Consider the following 19,740-nt stretch of genomic DNA (forward strand, 5'->3'; position numbering starts at 1 on the left):
TGATTTTATTAGTTTCCAAGTTTAGCTTAGCGTTGAAGGTAAAGTTTATAAGTTTGGATGTGACAGATACTAAAGTACTATGCAATGTTTCTTGTAACTGTGAATGTTATGTAGGTATAATTATGTTTCTGAATTCATTCCGAATTTCAGAAGACATCTCTAACAAATATATTTTTATGAAATTGAATCATAAAGCCAAGAAAGAAAGATCCTGCGTAGCACCATCTGATATTAATTACTGTTTTATTCGCAAGAGAATTCAAATAGTTTCTCTTTTATGGGTTGCAAATTGTTGCAAAATACGCGGTAATTAATTTTAATCGCGTTCAACGGAAAGCAAAATATTAAAAGAATTGTAACACGAGAATGATTATAATAATACGAAAAGCGACCGTAGCGCCCACCTCGCTTACCCCTTCCCTCCTCCCCCTCCCCACCCTCCCCCTTCCCCCTCCCCACCTCCCCTCCCCTCCTCCCCCTCCCCTCCTCCTCCTCCACCACCACCACCACCGTTGTGTGCGCGCGCGCGCATCCACAGCAATGCCGCGCTGCTTCTGAGAGTTTCATAAGTGCCTCGTGTGATGATACATTCCCTTTAAAATACTAGCATGAAAACTGTGTATGTGTGTGTGTTTGTGTGTGTTCAAGAGAGAGAGAGAGAGAGAGAGAGAGAGAGAGAGAGAGAGAGAGAGAGAGATCAGTAAAGGAAATAAATATGAAAATATTTTACTCGCCAGTCAAAGTGAATGAGAATTTGTTTGACTGAGTAAAGAATTTCTTTGGTCGTGATGATCTTTGTATAAATTTGATGGCGACAATATTTTTCTTTTTGTTATTAAATGTCCTTTTTTTCCGCATGTGCTTCTTCTTATTCTAGAAGTTGAGAAGAGGGAGAGAGAAAGAGGTGAAGATTTTAATGTAGGTTGTTGAACTTCACAATAGCAATAACAGCAACAACCTTTTCACAACGTCGGCAGCAACGTTGCTGTTGGTGGTATTGCTGTAGCCTCGCCGTTTCGCTCCTACAACTTGCGTAGAGTTAAGAGCAACGGAAAAATTTCTATTAACAAACGCACATAAATCGGTTCATTTGCATCTATATGTGGAAATACCAGTGGCACAGGGGCCTAAGCATCGACCTCCGCCGAGGCCAGCCGAGCAGCCCCTACGGTGGATGTCCCGAAGGGCGGGAATGGCGGTGTCTCAGGACATGACGGCCAGGTCCCTTTTGGCGCGTGGAAGAGTCGCTTGCATAGGTAATGCGAAGAGAGAGCATAATGTCGCAGGACTAAATGAAAATCTATGTACTTTAATTTAGCCCGTTGCCAACTAAGTTGTCCCCTTGGGAAGTATAAGTTTGGCGGCGGATTTCCTACGTGCATGGGTACAATAACCACGCAGCCGCCCGCTTTTTCTGCCTTATGCCCGCCCGCCGTAGGAGTCAAAGTGGCAGCGACATTTTTCCTCCAGCTAGGCCCGTCTTCCTCTCCCCCGCTTTTGGAATGCCATTATGAAAGCGATGGAGTCGAAATTGAGGGATACCTGTCTGTCTTGTTCAATTTTGTCCATCACTTGTGAAGACACACCAAAGTTTCCCTCCATTCTGGCATCTCTCAAACTACTCGTGATGGATTTTGTCTGCTTCAAAATTCTCCCGTAAATCGGTTATGTTGTTTGGTGTTAGGGGCGACACACTCCTCCTCCTCCTCCTCCTCCTCCTCCTCCTCTTCTTTTCTTTTTCTTCCTCTTCTTTCCCATTTCACTCTCTTCCTTGCCTCCTTCTTTCCTTCTCCCACAACACACACACACACACACACGTACGTACGTACGTCCTTCCAAACCCCTACCACTAGCCAGGCAGCCAGCCCCCTCCCTCCCTCTCCCATGAAGTGATTGTCCCCCTCCCTCAGCTTGTATCCCCGTCCCTTTTCCCACCTTAGAATACCATGAACTTTCCTTCCTTTCGTTTAGTATCTCAAGACGAGGATTTTCTTTGCAGTGAAGCACATGTGTAAGATAAGGTTACCACACATATATATATATATATATATATATATATATATATATATATATATATATATATATATATATATATATATTATAATCTCTTTTCAAAAATTAAATCTTTCCTTTAAAGCTCTACATTATTTATATAAACAGATACGTCCATACAACAGATTGGTATGTATGTTAAATCAAAGTGGAGGAGATGGGGGAGGAGGGGGTTGAGGGTGGATTTTTAGGTAAATGGTTGCTAATTAATTTTGTGCTTTATTTACATGCGATAAAGGAGGAATATTTTAAGTGTTGTCCGAGCTAGAGTCAGCAAACATTCCAAATACCGTAAATTACTCTGCTTCCATTTTGGGACGTCCTTTGCCTCCAGATTTCATGATGCGTTCCGGTTGGTATTAATTCGCCTCTTAGGGATAGATCCTCGTTAAATTCTAATGTAAATTACGCCAACTAATTTTTTCACACATATATATATATATATATATATATTATATATATATATAAAAGTCATATCACATTACCGTGATTCATATACATATATCGAGCTACAAATGTCCTTTAATATCTAATTCGCTCTACCCCGGAATTAATATATTTTCATATATACATGTAGCTTATACACGCTTACTTACAAACACTCACGACTTTTTTCTTTACCTTTTGTCCTTACAAGCGTGTATAGTGTTCAACATAGACCTATGGGGGAAGATTGCTTTCACCACAGGTTGCCCCACCGATAGATATTCAAGGGACTGAAGAGTCGAAGCCCTCTGTCTTTTTTATGATCACCATTTGAGTTCTCAGTTAATTGAGACAGTAAAATGTCTTTCCTTGTGTTCATAGGATTTTATGCATCAACTTTTACGTGTTAGTGAATGGATCAGAATGCAATGTTGAATGTTTCATTACTGCAGTTTTTGCGTCACAGAGTAAGTTGTCTTATCCTCTTTTTTGAAAGAGTGAAAATTGAAGTACGCTGTGTACTTTTAATACAACAAAAATGTTAGCAATAGAATGTCATTGATAATGCTGTAAATCAAATGATTCCAGTCCGTATGGAAAGTCATTGGAAAATATTATTATCTCCACGGTATTAGAGTTCATGATGTCCATGATATTAACTATGAAAATGGACATGAATCTGTAAGTGTGAGTTTTGAGGTATATTATGTAGTGCACGATTTTCTCAGTCGGATTAACATGGGAATTCTGTAGACCTCTCATAAGATATCATTAATAATTCTGTCTCTCTTTTTTACAGCCTGCCTACGGTAGTTATGGTAGTGAGGAGAACTACTCCGACCTACAGGGACTCACCTCCACACTCAATCAGCAAGAACCAGACACTACCTCTGCACCACATTCCCATCCTCACCATCCACACTCCATGTATCAGCATCAGGTGGGTAGACGGCGGATTGACGTACTGTTAGTGGTGATTGGTTCTGCAGCTTCTTCATGCTGCCAGATGAGTTGATTTGTCCTTAAGTGTGTGTGTGTGTTGTATATTAATGTATATATATATATATATATCTATATACATATATATATATATAATAATACTATATATATACATAGATATTTTATACTACATACATACATAATACAACACATTATAAGATACATATACATTTGTAATATATAATATACCATACAGATTACTGTATGTATATTTATAAACATACATACACACAAACACACACGCATTTATAAAGGCCAGTGGTGAATGACACGGACTCATGTCTTGATAAGAGCAAGTTTCATCATGGAATCCATTACCCGCTGAATATGGTTCCTATACGCACACACTAACACCCACACACCAGATATATACGTATATATCACACGCACACACACACACACACACACATACACACACACATATATATATATATATATATATATATATATATATATATATATAGTAAGTTTTAAGAGATATATATATTTTGTATAAATGAGAAAAAATTGTTTTCAGAGTAAAGCGAGATTAATTACAGTCACGCACATACACTTTGTAAGCAATAACTTGGTTAACCAAAGTGAATTCTCTTTCTACTACAAAGTCTGTTTGATATTCATTTTCCAAATAAAAATAAAAACCCTCAAGAGTTGAACATTTATCCTCTCAAAGCCAACGCATCATCTTATTTTCAACATCTACATATTTCATTATTTCAAAAGTTATCGTTTTGTCCTGTGGCATTGCATCCCGTTAAACCCTAATCACGTGGAAGAATTCTTCCACGTGATCAGGATCAGGGTTTAACAGGATATAATGTCACAGGACTAAACAGTAGCTTTTGAAATAATGAATTGCTTAGATGTTGAAAATAAGATGATGGTTGGCTTTGAGAGGATTCATGTTCAACTCTTGAGGGTTTTTATTTTTATTTGGAAAATGAATATCAAACAGACTTTTCAGAAAGAGAATTCTCGTTGGCTAACGAAATTATTGTTTATAAAGGGTCAGCGTGACCTGTAATTAATCTTGCTTTACTCTGAAGACAATTTTTCTCAGTATACAAAAAACATCTCTTAATTCTTATATTTCTGGAGAGGGAAGGATAATATTTGTAATTTGTAAATTATATCTCGTAGAAATGGTCCCGGATAGCTTTTCCTCTCTACAGTATAATTCGATGAGATCTTGGTATTTGAGTTAAGGTGTTCATTTTTGCCTCTGATGAACGATAAGTAGAGTGTAATGCAATGCAATGAATAACAGGTATCGGAGGAAAGTCGTCCACTACTTTAGGTTAGTGACCATATTGTCGGTGTCAAATTTTAAAATGTTCTTTTTTCACTGCAACCGATTTTGAACTGAGGTCTTCTTCGAACTTCTTCTGTAAATTAGAGAAGTTAGTTTAGGCATTGATCACATATAACGGCAAGAAAATATTGTTTTCACCACAGCATCTCAAATCTAATAAAAGATGTCAAGCCGTCAGCGGATCATGCCACTCAAGCAAGAAGAAATTCCTTGGACAAATATCGTGAGGAATGTAGTATTTATACGGCATGTAAAAGGCCTTCCGTCTCTAGAGAACCTGTGGATTCTTAGGTGCCATTCAGCGGTGGCATAACCGCACTGTTTAATCCCTTCGCGAGAGAAATCTCTAGCCACACCACTTAAGCCGTAGCACTGCTATTTAGAGGGACCATTGGGACCCGCTAAGGTAACGATGCGGATGCCAGTAGTCACAACACGGTAACTGCCCTTGCTCGTATCCCGTTCACGTCCATGTCTCGGCTATTCGAGATGGTGGCATAATTTTCATGAGGTACTACTGAGCTAACTGGTCATGATCACTGGTTAAAAACGGAATTTTGAGAAGGTTATGAATTTACATTATATCTATATGGCAAGGGTGCGCTCGACATGTTGAACTCAAAATTTATTTATGCAGTGAGTCATTTGCAGTTTCATAGTACTTGCTGATTGGTCGCTCTGTAGTCTGGTCAGTTAGAGGTGTAACGGAAAGCTCTAACTCTCTTTCGTTGTATGATAATTCTGGAGTTCCGATGTCCCTTGATATCGGGTCACCCCAGACTGTAACTGATGTAGTAAATTATACGCGGCATGTGTTGTCTTAATGGTATTTGAATTTTAGTCACTGACTGGTCAGTTAATTTTGAATAACACATTCTTAATTGAAAAGAATTGGGAACATTTTTTTTTTTATGGTAGTATCGTTTAAACAGCAATTGATGAAGCGCTTTCTTTTAAAGGAAATTTTTTCATAGATCCACTTTCTTTCGCTGTTCCTCAAAAAAACGCTTAAATATTGGTTTTTGTAGTTATTATTATTTTGCAAAATGTCGTACCTCCAATTTTCAGTGTTCACCTACGGTACATTATTTGTTGTGAATGTCAAGAGAATGATATTGTCATTTCTCTCCCTGCTCCATCCCAGAAGATCAGGGGGCCATTTAAGATGCAATCATTGGGAATGTTTGATGGTTTAAAGTATGCAGGGACTAAGTATTTGTGTAGATGTGGATTCTGCAAAATTTACCCCGTCATTTCTAAGTGTTTCAGTACATTTCATGCATATATGATTGTATATAACTTGACTGTAGGGGGAAGTATTAAACTTGTAAATTGTCGATAGGGAAGAGTAAAATTGTATCGATAACAAAAAGCTGTAGTGTAATTTCAATTAGTCTTCACTCGTAAATGAATGTTTATTATTGACATTCTTGTATTATAAGCTTACGTCAGCCTTTTTGCAAGCAGAAAATTTTTCTTGACATTGCTTTCCGTTATGGTTTATTTATGTATTGCTTTGGAACTTAGCATTCACATCATGTGAGTGATTCAGTATAATTATTTCCAGTTCCAGAAGTGAGCCTTTGTAGTGTTATGCAATTTTAAAGAGCCATTGGAGGCGCAGACGCCGTGTGATAAAAACCAGAACTTCTGCAATGAAATGGTTTTTTCCCTGTTTACATTTTATAAGAACGGTGATTTGAAATCAAGTTTTTATACCCAGATAATATATTCTTGATTTGAAAACGGCGATACAAGCTCTAGAAGGGCTACTCTGTAGGAAATATTATTTTGAAGGGAATTAAAAATAAAAAAATAAATAAATAAAAAATAAAAATAAATAAAATAATGTCTTCACTTAGAAGACATCGTCTTTAAGTAAAAACGTTGATTTAAAATTAAATGATTCGTAGAAAATGTCTTGAAGTAAAACCGTGTACGACTAGTTTCTTTTTATTCGTTATAGAATAATGTCTTGAAGGGAAAATAGTCTTTCTTATCGCTTTATATAAGTTTTAATAATAATAAAAATTATAAATTGCAAATGTTCCTTGGCATTGTTTTCTGCCGTAAGAAACTTGTTTTGATGTTTTGTTCCTTGTGTGATTTAGCCACGATTAGTATAAGCGTCTAATTTTCCGCCTTTTGACAGATGGGTGTGACCGGTGCCATGGGCTCTCCAAATCCACAGTTTCCTCCACAGAACCTGTATATTCCCCCCATCTCCCAGAACAGCCACATGGCGTCTGTTCAGTAAGTACTACCTCTAGTTCCATAGTTCATTTTGATGTTTTATTTTTACTGTATAGTTAAGTTTCATTACATTGCCCTCTTTTGATATAGTTATTACACGGGACATGCTTTCTTTTTAGTTTATTTTTGATGTTATTGGAATCGTGTAGATGGGAACATCTCCCAGGGTAAAAGTAGGTTTCAGGAAACAGAGTTTTATCTGTGGCTCTTAGTTTTCAGTATTTTTTTTTCTTTATTATTATGAAGTATTTAGAAAAGTCATGTGTAGGACGAAAGTTGTAGATTAACCCCTGTGGGCTAAGAAAAGAGGCTGAAAATGCGTTGTGATATGACTAATGTTAAAGTTTGTTAATGACACAGTGTAAGTTGATGATAGTAAAATTAAGTTACACAAGACATGTAAAAGAATTTGAAAGTTTTTAAGAGCAAAGCTGGTAAGTAAATTTCAGCCAGGCAGTTCTATAAGGAAAGATAGAGCAGTAAATGTTAGTATGGATGGGAAGACTGGAAATCTTTAATTAGGATTTTGGAAGAAAGATAAAATGTCATGGTAGAATTAGCTGAAGGGATGATTGTAGGTGTAGCAAGGAAGGAACAGTTGTTCTGCGTAAAAGAAGCCTTGTATTATGTTTGATAGCTAGAAGTATTTTAACATCCCGGGAAACCATTTCATCGTCATAGGGGATAAAATGTTGGAATTTGATCCTCTAGTGGGATCTGGCAAGTAGTGGATGGGCTGTAAGACTGATATTGTGCTAAAATTATGATGAATTATGTATTTAGACATATATTGGAATGGACTTTTTTTTATATTATTTAATCTAGCCTGAAGATTTAACATTGACTGTTAGCTCGTTACTAAATGGAGTATAATGCGAAAATCTGAGTAACATTGAAGCAAACATTGTTGTGCGACTTTTTACATTTTTTGTGCCACACCTTTAATCTCTGTCTCTGCGTTTGTGTGTTGTTTGTACAGGACTACAGGCTATATGGTCCATCCGGCGTGTGGGCCCCCGACTCCGACATACACAAACGCCTCTCTGGCTATGCACGGGGCGGGCCCTCCACAGCAGGGACACATGATGGCTGGTGTCGGGGGCATGATGGGAGGTTACTATCCTCGCCCACCCATGGCTAGAAATGGGGGGTCACCCAATTCCGGCGGTTCCCCTTCTCCAGGCAGCGAAGATTCCGATGACTCGACGCCTCTAGCACAGGTGAGGGAGAATTCCGCTTTCTTGTAATGATAGGGGTTAGTTAGCGCTCGTGTTTGTGTTAAGTCAGTTGACCGCCACCAGGAATGCTTCTTCTCTTCAGAGAAGTTGCTGAGTATTAGCGACAAGTTTGATTTAGATATTAATATTGACAATCATGTGTTAACCCGCGCGTCAAGTACCCGCACAGACAGTCATCATTAATTGTACGTGTATAATGATTTGTGACATTCATTACCATCACTAATAAATTTCCAACTAAACCGCCATGTGCTGAAAAACTGAACGCTCAGAGGTGAAGGGTCAATTGAAGTCATTGACATAATTTAAAATTTATGTTATAATCTGTATAATGTGCAGAATCTGTAAAGCCGGAAAAGGAAGTGTAGGTAATTAGGGATATGAGTGTGTATTTATTTTCATGAATTGAGCGAGGTAATTATTTCAATTGTTGAATATCTCCTGTAGGGCACACGTCGCTAACATTTTATATAATATATATATATATTTATATATATATATATATATATATATTTATTATAGTATATATATGTGTGTGTATAGATTGTATAATGGTTTTATTGATTATGTCGAAAAGAAAGGAACTCTCAAGAGATCCGTGATTGAGATGGTTCCTGTGGCGTGAGAGCGCTCCATCTCAGTAGGTTTCGCATTGAATGGCTCTTTTCCCTTTTTACCCGATGATGTTCGTAAATCTGAATTGTCCTTATAGATGTATGAGGATTATTTTTCCGTTATTTAAAGTTCATTTCCGAGCTCGCTCAGTATAAATCCGTTGATAAGTCGAAACGGCCATAATTTCATGAAGATTTGATGAGCTTATTTGAGTGTCATATCAGTATATAGATGATTTAGGGAAGTTATTTCCAGTGGGGAGAGAGAGAGCTGGGAAAGAAAGTACTTTGATACAGATGGATTGGAGTTGCTACATGCGTACCAACGGATTCATTATCTTTGCAATTGCATCAGTCTGTATTTCAGAAATTTTACAGCTCCCCGCATGCTATCAGTGACTCAAACGGGGGAAAAGTACGTCATTTGACTGATTAAATAAGTGAAAAATATTTTCCCGGAGCGCTGAAATAAAAAAAAAAATGGTTGTGTTACGCGCGCGCGGTCGCTCCATGTCGGGAAGGTTCTTTAGAAGTAAGCGTATCAAAGCCCCGTAATCCATTTGATTGAGTTAGACTTTATTGGAAGGTAGACAGGCTTTTGTACTAATTGAATTGCGGTTGTCTTTTTGTGTGGTTTTGTATTCAACAATTAGTTTTTTTGTCCATTATGGCCTGCATTCTTATTAAAGAAGATCACTCCCTCCTCCTCCTCCTCCTCCTCCTCCTCCTCCTCCTCCTCCTCCTCCTCCTCCTCCTCCTCCTCCTCCTCCTCCTCCTCCTCCTCCTCCTCCTCCTCTGAGGGGCGGCTTATAACGGGCATTTTCTAATTACGTTCCGAGAATTATTTCTCTTTTCCAAAGGTATTTTGGATTAAGTTTCAGCCTGGCTTAACTGACGTTGCCTTTTGTGATATAAAGGTGTCTGTCATTTTTTCTTTGAAAAGAATTGCAAAAGCCACCCGTATGACTGAGACTATTGATGTGTTAATACCTTATGAAATGTAGATTTATAAGCGCTTTGCAATTTTAGTTATTCCTAAAACCTGTCGCAGAGCGCTGGATTGCAAGGAAAGGAGCGCGTTTGTTTCGTGTCCCCTCCGTCCGTCTCCTCTTGTCGCTGCAAACGCCCCGATGCTTTTTCGGAGGAAAAATAGAAACAGATATTGTAGGGCGTAACGGATTTCGCGCTGCGGTAAATTGGAACTTGAGGTTATGTTCATAATGACAACACTTAGAAATCTACCGTTACAGCCGGAATATGCACCGTTGTTTGGTTTCTGAAAACATCAGCGCTCTCTCTCTCTCTCTCTCTCTCTCTCTCTCTCTCTCTCTCTCTCTCTCTCTCTCTCTCTCGTTTGCTTGGCGTAATCTTTACCAGCCTCATACAGTTGGCTAACCCATAGATTCAGAAATGTTATTGAAAGATTGCAGCGAACTTAGGCAAGAGGTCAGATGAATGAATACTGGCCTAATACAATGCTCCAAGATTACCACAGGTGCAGAAATGACGAGAAACTAATATCCAATGCTTTCAAGAATTAGTGAAAATACTTAGCGGACACATTTACTTTTTTGCTTGAGATATGTGGTTTTTTGAGAATGATCATAGTTTTGGTAATCATTATGGCAGCATATTATTGTAAGTATAATTTCACTGTTCCTGTTCGTGTTATGGCAACGTTTTCATGCTTACGCGGGTCTATTGAGAAAGTTTGAAAAGTGCTGCCTCTCCCAAGCCAGGGAACAAGGAACGCATTTTGTGCTTTTTAGAAGTGACGTTGAGGTAGTTGGTTCTACACCGCCCAGGTGTCGCTTTTTTTTTTTTTTTTTTTTTTTTTTTTGTTTTTTTTTTTTTTTTTTTTTTTTTTTTTTTTTTTTTTTTCCGGACGCTAAATTTTACAACTGCGTCTCCCAGTCAGTCTTCTATGATTTTTGTATTACTACAGCTTTTTCCCCTTTTTTTATTGCATTCTTTCTTTTAAAGAGTTTTATGTTTATTCTCTACTTTGTCTACGGTAGAGTTTTTTTTTCCTCGACCTTTTCACTTCATCCAGCTGCAGTAGTATTTTTTATTTTCCACATTTTGGGAATAGTAGTATTCTTTTGCGGTTGGAAGGAGGACAGAAGGAGACCGCATCGGCGGTCATGAAAATTCGTCTGTGAGCAGAGCAAAAGGCCTTCAATATCAATCGAAGCGTCTTTTGTCTTGGCGAAGAGTTCTCGTTTGAGAGCCCTGTCTCCTCACTCCTAGTTTGTCCGGATTTAAGGCAGTGGAGGAGAGGGATTTTCCTCTCTCCTTTGCCTATCGACGTTGCATTCACATCCTATTCTTCCGACTCGTCGGCCTCCTTCCTTCTCGCATTTTGTTTGGAGGAAAATAAAACGACGACAAGCTACATTGGGAGTTGCTGCTGCGTTCCGCCAGGTCTGTTTGTTGTGTTTGCTCTTCGGGACGAGGGAATTTCATGACTATGCATTTTATAACGTAACAGTATGTTTCTTGAGTCATGCTTACGGAAATGACTTTCTGACAAAGTGATGTCTAGTCACAAACTAGTAAATGAAAGTGACACGGATGACGATGATGGACACGGTGTAATTCATTCTTCAACTGTGTAGTTAGATAACAAGCCCATTGAAGGAAAGTGATACGGTTACCTTATTTTGCCGTTATTGTCAGTTCTGTGGCGGATGTGATCAGCTATTATGAGTAGGTTGACCATTATTTGTTTACGTGTCTTTCCTTTTGCTGTCTCTTGCATCTTTGTTAAATGCAGATTTTTTTTCCCTTTACATAGGAATGTAGCTAATAGTGCAATAGTGTTTATACTGAAGTCACTAATGAGATCTCTTCACAGTGACTGTTAATTTGGACGTGTTTTACATGTTCAGAAAATGAGTTGTAGTTGATTCTTCTTCAGAATTAAGGGGAAAATACGTTCACGTTATATCTTTTGTAGACAATACATTTGACTAAAGGGAAACGAGATGAATACGTATATTTAAATCTCAGTCATAGGCAGTGGACAATTATGAAACTTTTCCAAGATGAGAAATTTGAGATCATGGACTAAATGTACTGAGATATATTTTTGGAAATTAAAACCCCCTTACCCCCACCCAATTGTTTTTTATTACGTCGCTTTTGTAACCGCTTGGCACTGTATCGTTGATTGTAATGGATGTTGACAGTTCCAACACCTTGTATTAGTTAACTATTTAAATCAATAAACTCAAGGGTGCTTCTAATTCAGTAGTATCTGGAAAGAGAAGATTGAATGCCAGAGATGAAAGTTTTATGTAGCTACAAGTTTCACTTGTTCAACGATTGACAGAGTCAATGTAGATACAACTTTATATTATTGTACTTTGTTTGATTTGAAATTTGTAGCATTGGTATTCACTTCTTCTCTTATATCATCATACCTTTAAATATGTTTTTTAGTAAAAAGTGCTTAAAGAAAGCTAAAACAGTATTTATTTCAAATGAGTCTGTATTATTTATTATTTATACACAATATGAATGACTTCAAGATAAGAAAATTTGAAACAAATGATTTGCGACCGTTAATTTTTCGTGTCTTATTCAGATGAGGAGGATAATGTAACTTTAAACTTGTTGGAGAATAAATCTCTCCCAAAATGGGATGTTGGATACCAAGTATTTTTAATTCGGAACCTTTCCGAAAATGTCATTCACAATTATAGGGGGACGGGGGGGGGGGGGGGGGAAGGCCCGGAGGAGTTAAATGTTACTTGTCCTGACACTATGAAATTATGATGAAGGTGGCCCTCTCCATTGTGGGACTTGAAAGTTATTGTTTTCCGAAATTCTAGAGATTTTCATGTGTGAGTACTCCTTTTTAATAAATGTGAATGACATTGCCATTACCACGCGTACGTACTAGAAGTTTTGAAGTGATTATCCACATTGTTTATAGCATAGAATGAAGAAATTATTTGTTTTCATTGAACATTAAAATCTGTCCAGTCTATCATGATTAGTGAAGATTTCGTAGTTTTATGTATTATTTTTGGAAATCAAATTTGTAATAAGAGGCTCAGACAATATTTGAGTTCCGCAATGCCACCTGCCGTTTTCGTCTCACTTCCTCCTCCTCCCCATTTCAGATCACCCCATTCTCTTTTTTACCCCATCCACCATCATCTCTCATGCATGGTTAACCATCTCATCCGCTATTGAGAGCGCCATCCATAATGAGAAAGGTGTTGGCTGCCTTGCGAAGCGAGAGCTGCCGTGTTAGGCATGCATGCGACCTCATCTAGTTTGCTTCGAATGGGGAACTGGCCTCTTCCTTTCCCGGCGCCTGCCTGCTCCCAGGCCGGCCCTGGAATCATCTCTCATGTCCGGTTGTTACTCATTCATTTTACTCACCACACTTTTTTTTTTCCCTTCATTTTTCTCTCGCTCTCTTTCTCTTTCTCTGTCTGTCTGTCACTGTGATTCATCGCTTAAATCTCCCACCCCCATCCCTACGGCCCCTCATGCCAGAGTTTTTGATCTGTGGTTAACAGAAATGATGAAAGGTTGACGGGGGTAGGGGGTGTCGTTTGCTATCTTCCACTTTTTTTTTCTCATTTGCTGCTTGGTTCGGAATTGCTCTCTCTCTCTCTCTCTCTCTCTCTCTCTCTCTCTCTCTCTCTCTCTCTCTCTCTCTCTTGTTTTGGAAATTAAATTTTGTTTCTTAATGGCTAGAATATGTCCAGTCACTTGATAAAATTGATGTATTGCATTAATACATATGAAATATTATATATATAATATATATCTAATATGTATATATATATTTATATATATATATATATATATATATATATATTATATATGTATATATTATGTTATATATATTCTATGTTTATAATATAATATATATTATATATATATATAAATATATATATATATATATATATATATATAGATATATTATGTATATATATATATATATATATATATTAATATATAATATATTATCTAGTATATATATATGGATTTTTATGTAAATAAAGGTAATATTCTTGTGTGAGGAAGGTCATAGGACGTATCATCATAACAATTTGAGGCGCGACGAATTTTCGCAGAGTAGAAAATGAAAAGACATGGAAATTAGATTTGTGATTCATTCATTACAGATCCCGTGACGGAAGAAGTACTGATGAATTTGTCCATTTTAATGATTTTCTTGTTTCACTTCCATTTTTTGTTTCTTGTTTTCTCATAATGAAATGAAGTTAAGATTAAGCTTGTGGTTTCTTTTACAGACTAATATTTACTGGAAAATAGTGTATTAGTTTACCTAGCGTGAGGAAGATGGCGAACGTCATATTTGTAGGTACATTTAGCAAAAGGTATTGTAGATTTTGATGTGGCATTGTTTTATTAGTCCCTTGTAGACTGTGTGTAGCCCGTGATTATGATGATGATGTCCGTGTCATTATTACGTCATGCTCACGTCTTGTTTGCGTGATTCGCAGTCGAGATTTCGCTTCTCCAATTTGTAACTTCAAACGGGATTGCACGCAATATGTGTAATGTTTCTATTTGGGGAAGCTTAAATCTGAAAAATGACAGCTCCTTTGTCTAAGACCTCCATCTTTTCGGGAATTGTGCTGGATAATTTGAAATGAAATTCAGCATTTATTTAATATTTGTATAATTATCAGTCATTGTATATGTTGTTTCACAGAGTAATATCAGACGTATATTATCGAAGATTGTGAGCTTTTTTTGTGGTCTTTGTGGGTAGGCCCTAGTCCACAGGTGCCCACCGTTTAAAGCTTTCAGTCACTATTAACACATTACTAACGCCTTACAGGCCCCTTTGTGCAAATATTTGTGCTGACATGAGACCTGTTTAATCCAAGCCAACCAACTCGACCAATGTTACAGCCTTAAGAACAACGGTATCGGAGGAAATTTAGGAGTTCTATGAATACTGTTGCGCTTTATTACATTCACGTATGACACAAATCTTAAGCGAATATTTCAGAATTTTAACCCAAGAATTTCCTCAGACAGATCTGAGGTGAATAAAGGAAATAAAGGAAAGAGAATGAAACGCATTTAGGGTATGAACAGTTAGCAGCCAAAGTTGTGTCAAATCTTCCCATGACCGGATGTCTATTAACTCTCGATTTTCTTCCTCAGATGGGCCGAGGCAAGAGGCCTTCGTCGGACAGCGTAGAAGGGCCCGCAAGGGGCAAGAAACCCAAAGTCTCCAAGAAGGGCAAGAAGAAAAGGGATCCCAATGAACCCCAAAAGTAAGTGAAGATGTCTTTTGTGTGGTGTTGCTATGAATGACACATTGGAAGATTATGTTTATATTTTACTCATGTTTTGTTTGGAAAATGGCGAAGTGAATAGAAATGTACCATTTCTTGTTAACGCGACGATTTTTTCTTTTTCTTTTTCTTTTTTTTGGGGGAGGGGGGAAAGAAGGCTTAATCCTTTTAATAAAGACCAGTACACTATGGGTACTCAATTCAAAGCTAGGAGGGCGCCGATCCCTTGCCTTTCGTAAGTGTGTGTTTAAATATGGGGCTTCACGTATAAGTGTCAAAGGCAACGGGAATGGCACACGTTCACGAAAGTCTTGTTATCATTATTGTTAAACATATTTACAAATATAATACCAAATCAATATACTAAGACATTATCATGGGGCCAGATGGACCCCCAATCACAGTGGGCCCTGGTGCATTGCACCTCCCGCACTCCCAGTAGTTCCGCCACTGCATCGGACTAAGGATTGGAAGTTGTTAGTTTGAAGAATAATGCGACTCTGTTGTTTACTTTGTTTACTTTTTGTAAAACTTGAAAAGGGATTGATTTGTAAATGTATTTTGATTAAGGGATATTCACCAGGAAATACTTATTTAGTTTTCCAGATTAGGACCATATTTTAGACTATTTTTTGAATCAGCTTGTTAATTGCAGATTGATACCAGAGCACAGTAGAATCATGTTATGTGTCACTTCTGAAAACATCCTCGGATTTAAATCGTGTTTGCGGTGGCGTGAGTGAGAACTCTGTATAAATAGAAATATGTTACTTACATTGTACGTAACACATACGCATGTGGGAACCTCTCACATTTTTAGCTCGTGGCATTAACGGTAATTTTGTCGTATATCTTCACGGCTGTTGTGAATTCAGTCATTATTTTACTTGAGATATGACCTTACCGTGCACGCTGTTCTTTACATATAAAAAAACATGGATATTCAGTATTAATACAGGAGAGAGTGACTAGAGAACTAAACAGTGGTTCTATTCACGCACATTTAAAGCAGTTATATTGATGTGTACAAATGCAAATTGCAGTTGAACACAAAGATCGTATTAAGCGACACAGAAAGTTATTTGGTGTTCGGTCACGCACCTGACTCTCATCAGAATTGGACTGTAAAAGTGGAAATTAATCGTTTTGAGTGTTTCCAAATTCGATCATTCATGGTCACCCGAGGTTTTATAATAACTGCTTGTACACTTTGTGGCACGAAATCCTGCTTTGTGAGGAATCTTCCAGATTTAATTTATTGGAAGCAGACCGGTATCATTTTATTTCCGAGAATATTTACGTCTCATTTATAAATTGAGTTTTTCTATGTAACTCTGGTTTTAAATTTCTTGTAATTTCTGTTTTCATAAGAAAGCGAGCCCGTGCTGACATGAATCTTCCGTATTCACAAGCACTCACGCGCGGACATACATGTGTGTTTATGAACAAGGACGTCTATATAGGCCTCCCGACTGAGTACCGTGTAATTGACGCAGGAAAGGGAGTGAATTTCATTGTACCTATCTGTATGGGGGAAAGTCTTGAGTGCGGAGCCAGCTTTAACTATATCCTTTGTGGTTGGCGAGTTTCGGACCCGATTTTATGCAATGTTTATATTATCAATTTGCAGTGATTACCCAAATGGAGTCTTGACAATGACACAAAGCAATCTGGCAGTTGTAAATCTCATGCATATGCAAGTAATGCTCTAACTGCCCAATTTCAATTAAGCAACCAATTATTGGGCAAAATAGGACCAAGTCCAAAGTTTATTACGTCAGTTAAATGGATCAACTCCACATGAAAGCAGCAATATACATATCATTTAAAGATAGATGAGCAGTAAGGGCCGAAGCCATCTTGATGGCGAACTATCTTCCGTAATCGCTTGGCCACCTTCCCTTAAGAGCCGAATTCGCCCGGCACTCCGAAGGGCCTCTGCCTCCCGATGGCTTGCCAAAGACTGTCTCTTGGGACGCCGTTGTATGCAATGGTTAACGGGTATCAACAACAACATATTATACTCTCTGTCTTTGTAAGTAAGCGAGAACCGTTCCTAGCACATTAAGGTCTCATCTCTACACTATTACCATTATTAACAAGCTGTTGAAATTTGGTAGTTAAGGGGAGACAATGGATGGCTGTAGGGGTAGGGGGTGGGAGAGGGGGTGGTTGTAGGGGGGGTGGGGGGTGGGAGAGTGGGCGGTTATAGGTTGAAGGGCCGTGAGCCTCTTCTGTAGAGGTGTGAAATGAACGTGCTAATGGATTCTTATATCTTCTTATCATTTATTTTGCTTTTATGAGCCAATTTATTTTATTTGTACATGTACACAAAAAACTTACCGTATTTAATAATCGCAATGGTTTGTAAGTTGAATATTATGGTGTCTGTCACAGTTATGTTCAATAAGAGAGGAAAGTTTCGAATTTCCTTACTGTACTCCGACTGCGATATTAATTCGAATAGTTGAACTCTCTCTGTCTGTCTCTCTCATTATACAATTTGTATATGATATTGGGAAGGCGGTGAAAGTAAGACTACTCCAGCAGTTGGATTTGTTTTTTAAGGAAAGCATTTGAACGAAATAGGTAAAATATAAAAGAAACGGATAATGTGATGTAGTGAGAATATACTATATATATGCTATGAAACGCAAGCTTTGGGTATAAGGTCTGGCGTCAACCTTCCTGCGATATTAAGTATGCCTTTGATCTGTTATAATCACGTTTGTTGGGGCAGCTTTCCTGCAATATAAAATGTTGATGAAACGCCCTTTAGAGAAAGGAGGCGAATAGGAGGACGGGTGACACCCGTCTAAGGTCCCTCCCTCCCTCCCCCTTTCATCTTGTTTTACAAGACGTCTCATCTTCCAGTTTATATATTCATTGATGAGAGTGTAATCGCAGGGAAGGGGTTGTCCAATTGCATTGTCACTCATTATATGGAAGACGTTTGCTCAGTTATCTCCCTATTTCTTTTTCCGTTCACTTATTCATTTATGTTTCCAAGAGCATGGTATTGGCTTATTTGTAGTCTGTGCCGGAAGTTTTTTTCTGTGTTTTCTTCTTAAAGGAAATTGCTTAAGAAGGATTTGCAGTTGGTTATATCATAAATTTGTAGGATCTGTGCTGGATGACCTAAAAGCCAAGCCCTTTTTTAGCCGTTTATTAGATGATAATTTCTCTTGATCTTTTAATATTGAAAAATAATACTTGTGTATCTTTAGTAGGCTTTGTTCCATCAACTTTTAAACGGTACTTCGACATTTACTGGAAAGGTTGCTGGGTTTTCTTGATCAGTGGCTAATTTTCATGTACACATTTTTTAGAACTGTACGCCTTCAGTAGATAATGACTGAGTCATATTTAAAAAGTTCACGTATGTACTTGTTTATAAGAGAAGTTTGGTAGAAACTTCCGTCGTAGTCTTTTCACGTATTGAGTACCGGTGATGCGGCGACAGTAGGCAGTCAAACATTTATTTTCTTAGGTAATCGAAGTAGAGTAAGTCTGTTGTTTTTATAATCTGTTATTACTTAAAGACAATTCACATCACCGGAATGATTCCAGTGAATATAATGATTATTTCATTGACGTGGCCGTTTTCATAAAGATTTTTCATGCCGTTTTCAAAAATTTTAAAACCAGATTTTGTTGAATATGATGTGTCCGTAGAATTTTTTTTCCGGGATCATAAATGACCCTGGAAATACCACTACTACTAGAGCCGCGATTTTTAACGCACTTTAGGCGTTTCACAGAATGTCGATGCTGCTAATAACGTTGATACACTTGCGAACGGTTATGGCAGAAATGGCCGTTTGAAACCGGCAAAGGGAAATTCCATTCTTTTAAAATTAATGTTGTTTTGATCTTGGGTTATTTTTGAGAATCGACTCGGATTCGCTTGATTTGACTGCTTTCCAGAGTAAAGGCGTTTGCCTGTGCAGCGCGTTTGTAATTGCGTCAACGTACAGACCCACATTTCTCGGCATTTTTCCTTATTTTTGTCGACACCTCAGTGGAGTTGAACTGAAGTCGTCCATGTGGGGCTCTCCCTCCATATTTTATAACTCCCTAAACGCAGCCTCCCCCTTCGTGCATATCACCTTCCTCCTTAAACCGTCCTGTAGCATCCTGGATGCCTAAACTCCAAGACTCTATATAAGATGGGTAAAGACGAAATATGGAAAAGCTTTTGTAGTGCTCTCCTGTGAGTATTCCAGAAGACATTAATAGCTACGGGACCGTCTCATGATTTCATACAAGAATCGAAATATAACAAAGTCTAACAGCACAACGCGCTGCCCTCCTCTGCGGCTCGACAGCCTCTATGCCACAACTGCACAAGACTTGAATTTACATAGATGGAAACGCCGGCAGGTGCGCCCTTGTGGCTCGGAAAGATTTTCATTTTTACCCGTGTGCCATAAATAAGGGGGAATGACTTTCCTATCCCTCTCAAAGAATCATATTAGCAACTCTCTCTCTCTCTCTCTCTCTCTCTCTCTCTCTCTCTCTCTCTCTCTCTCTCTCTCTCTCTCTCG

The 19,740-nt window shown here is 38.0% G+C and overlaps 1 protein-coding gene across 11 annotated transcripts in view; it reads left to right on the plus strand.

The window, feature by feature from the left end:
* The window catches only part of LOC135200190 (TOX high mobility group box family member 2-like), a 1,058,689-nt gene that overhangs the window by 1,018,560 nt on the left and 20,389 nt on the right, over positions 1–19,740 (plus strand). For all 11 annotated transcript variants that reach the window (XM_064228571.1, XM_064228575.1, XM_064228567.1 and 8 more), the window contains 4 exons: positions 3,278–3,418; positions 6,942–7,042; positions 8,022–8,262; positions 15,060–15,172. In XM_064228571.1, coding sequence (XP_064084641.1) covers positions 3,278–3,418; positions 6,942–7,042; positions 8,022–8,262; positions 15,060–15,172 — 596 coding nt within the window. The remainder of the gene's footprint in view (positions 1–3,277; positions 3,419–6,941; positions 7,043–8,021; positions 8,263–15,059; positions 15,173–19,740) is intronic.

Source organism: Macrobrachium nipponense, chromosome 26 (genome assembly GCF_015104395.2).
Source record: "Macrobrachium nipponense isolate FS-2020 chromosome 26, ASM1510439v2, whole genome shotgun sequence".
Lineage (NCBI taxonomy): Eukaryota > Metazoa > Arthropoda > Malacostraca > Decapoda > Palaemonidae > Macrobrachium > Macrobrachium nipponense.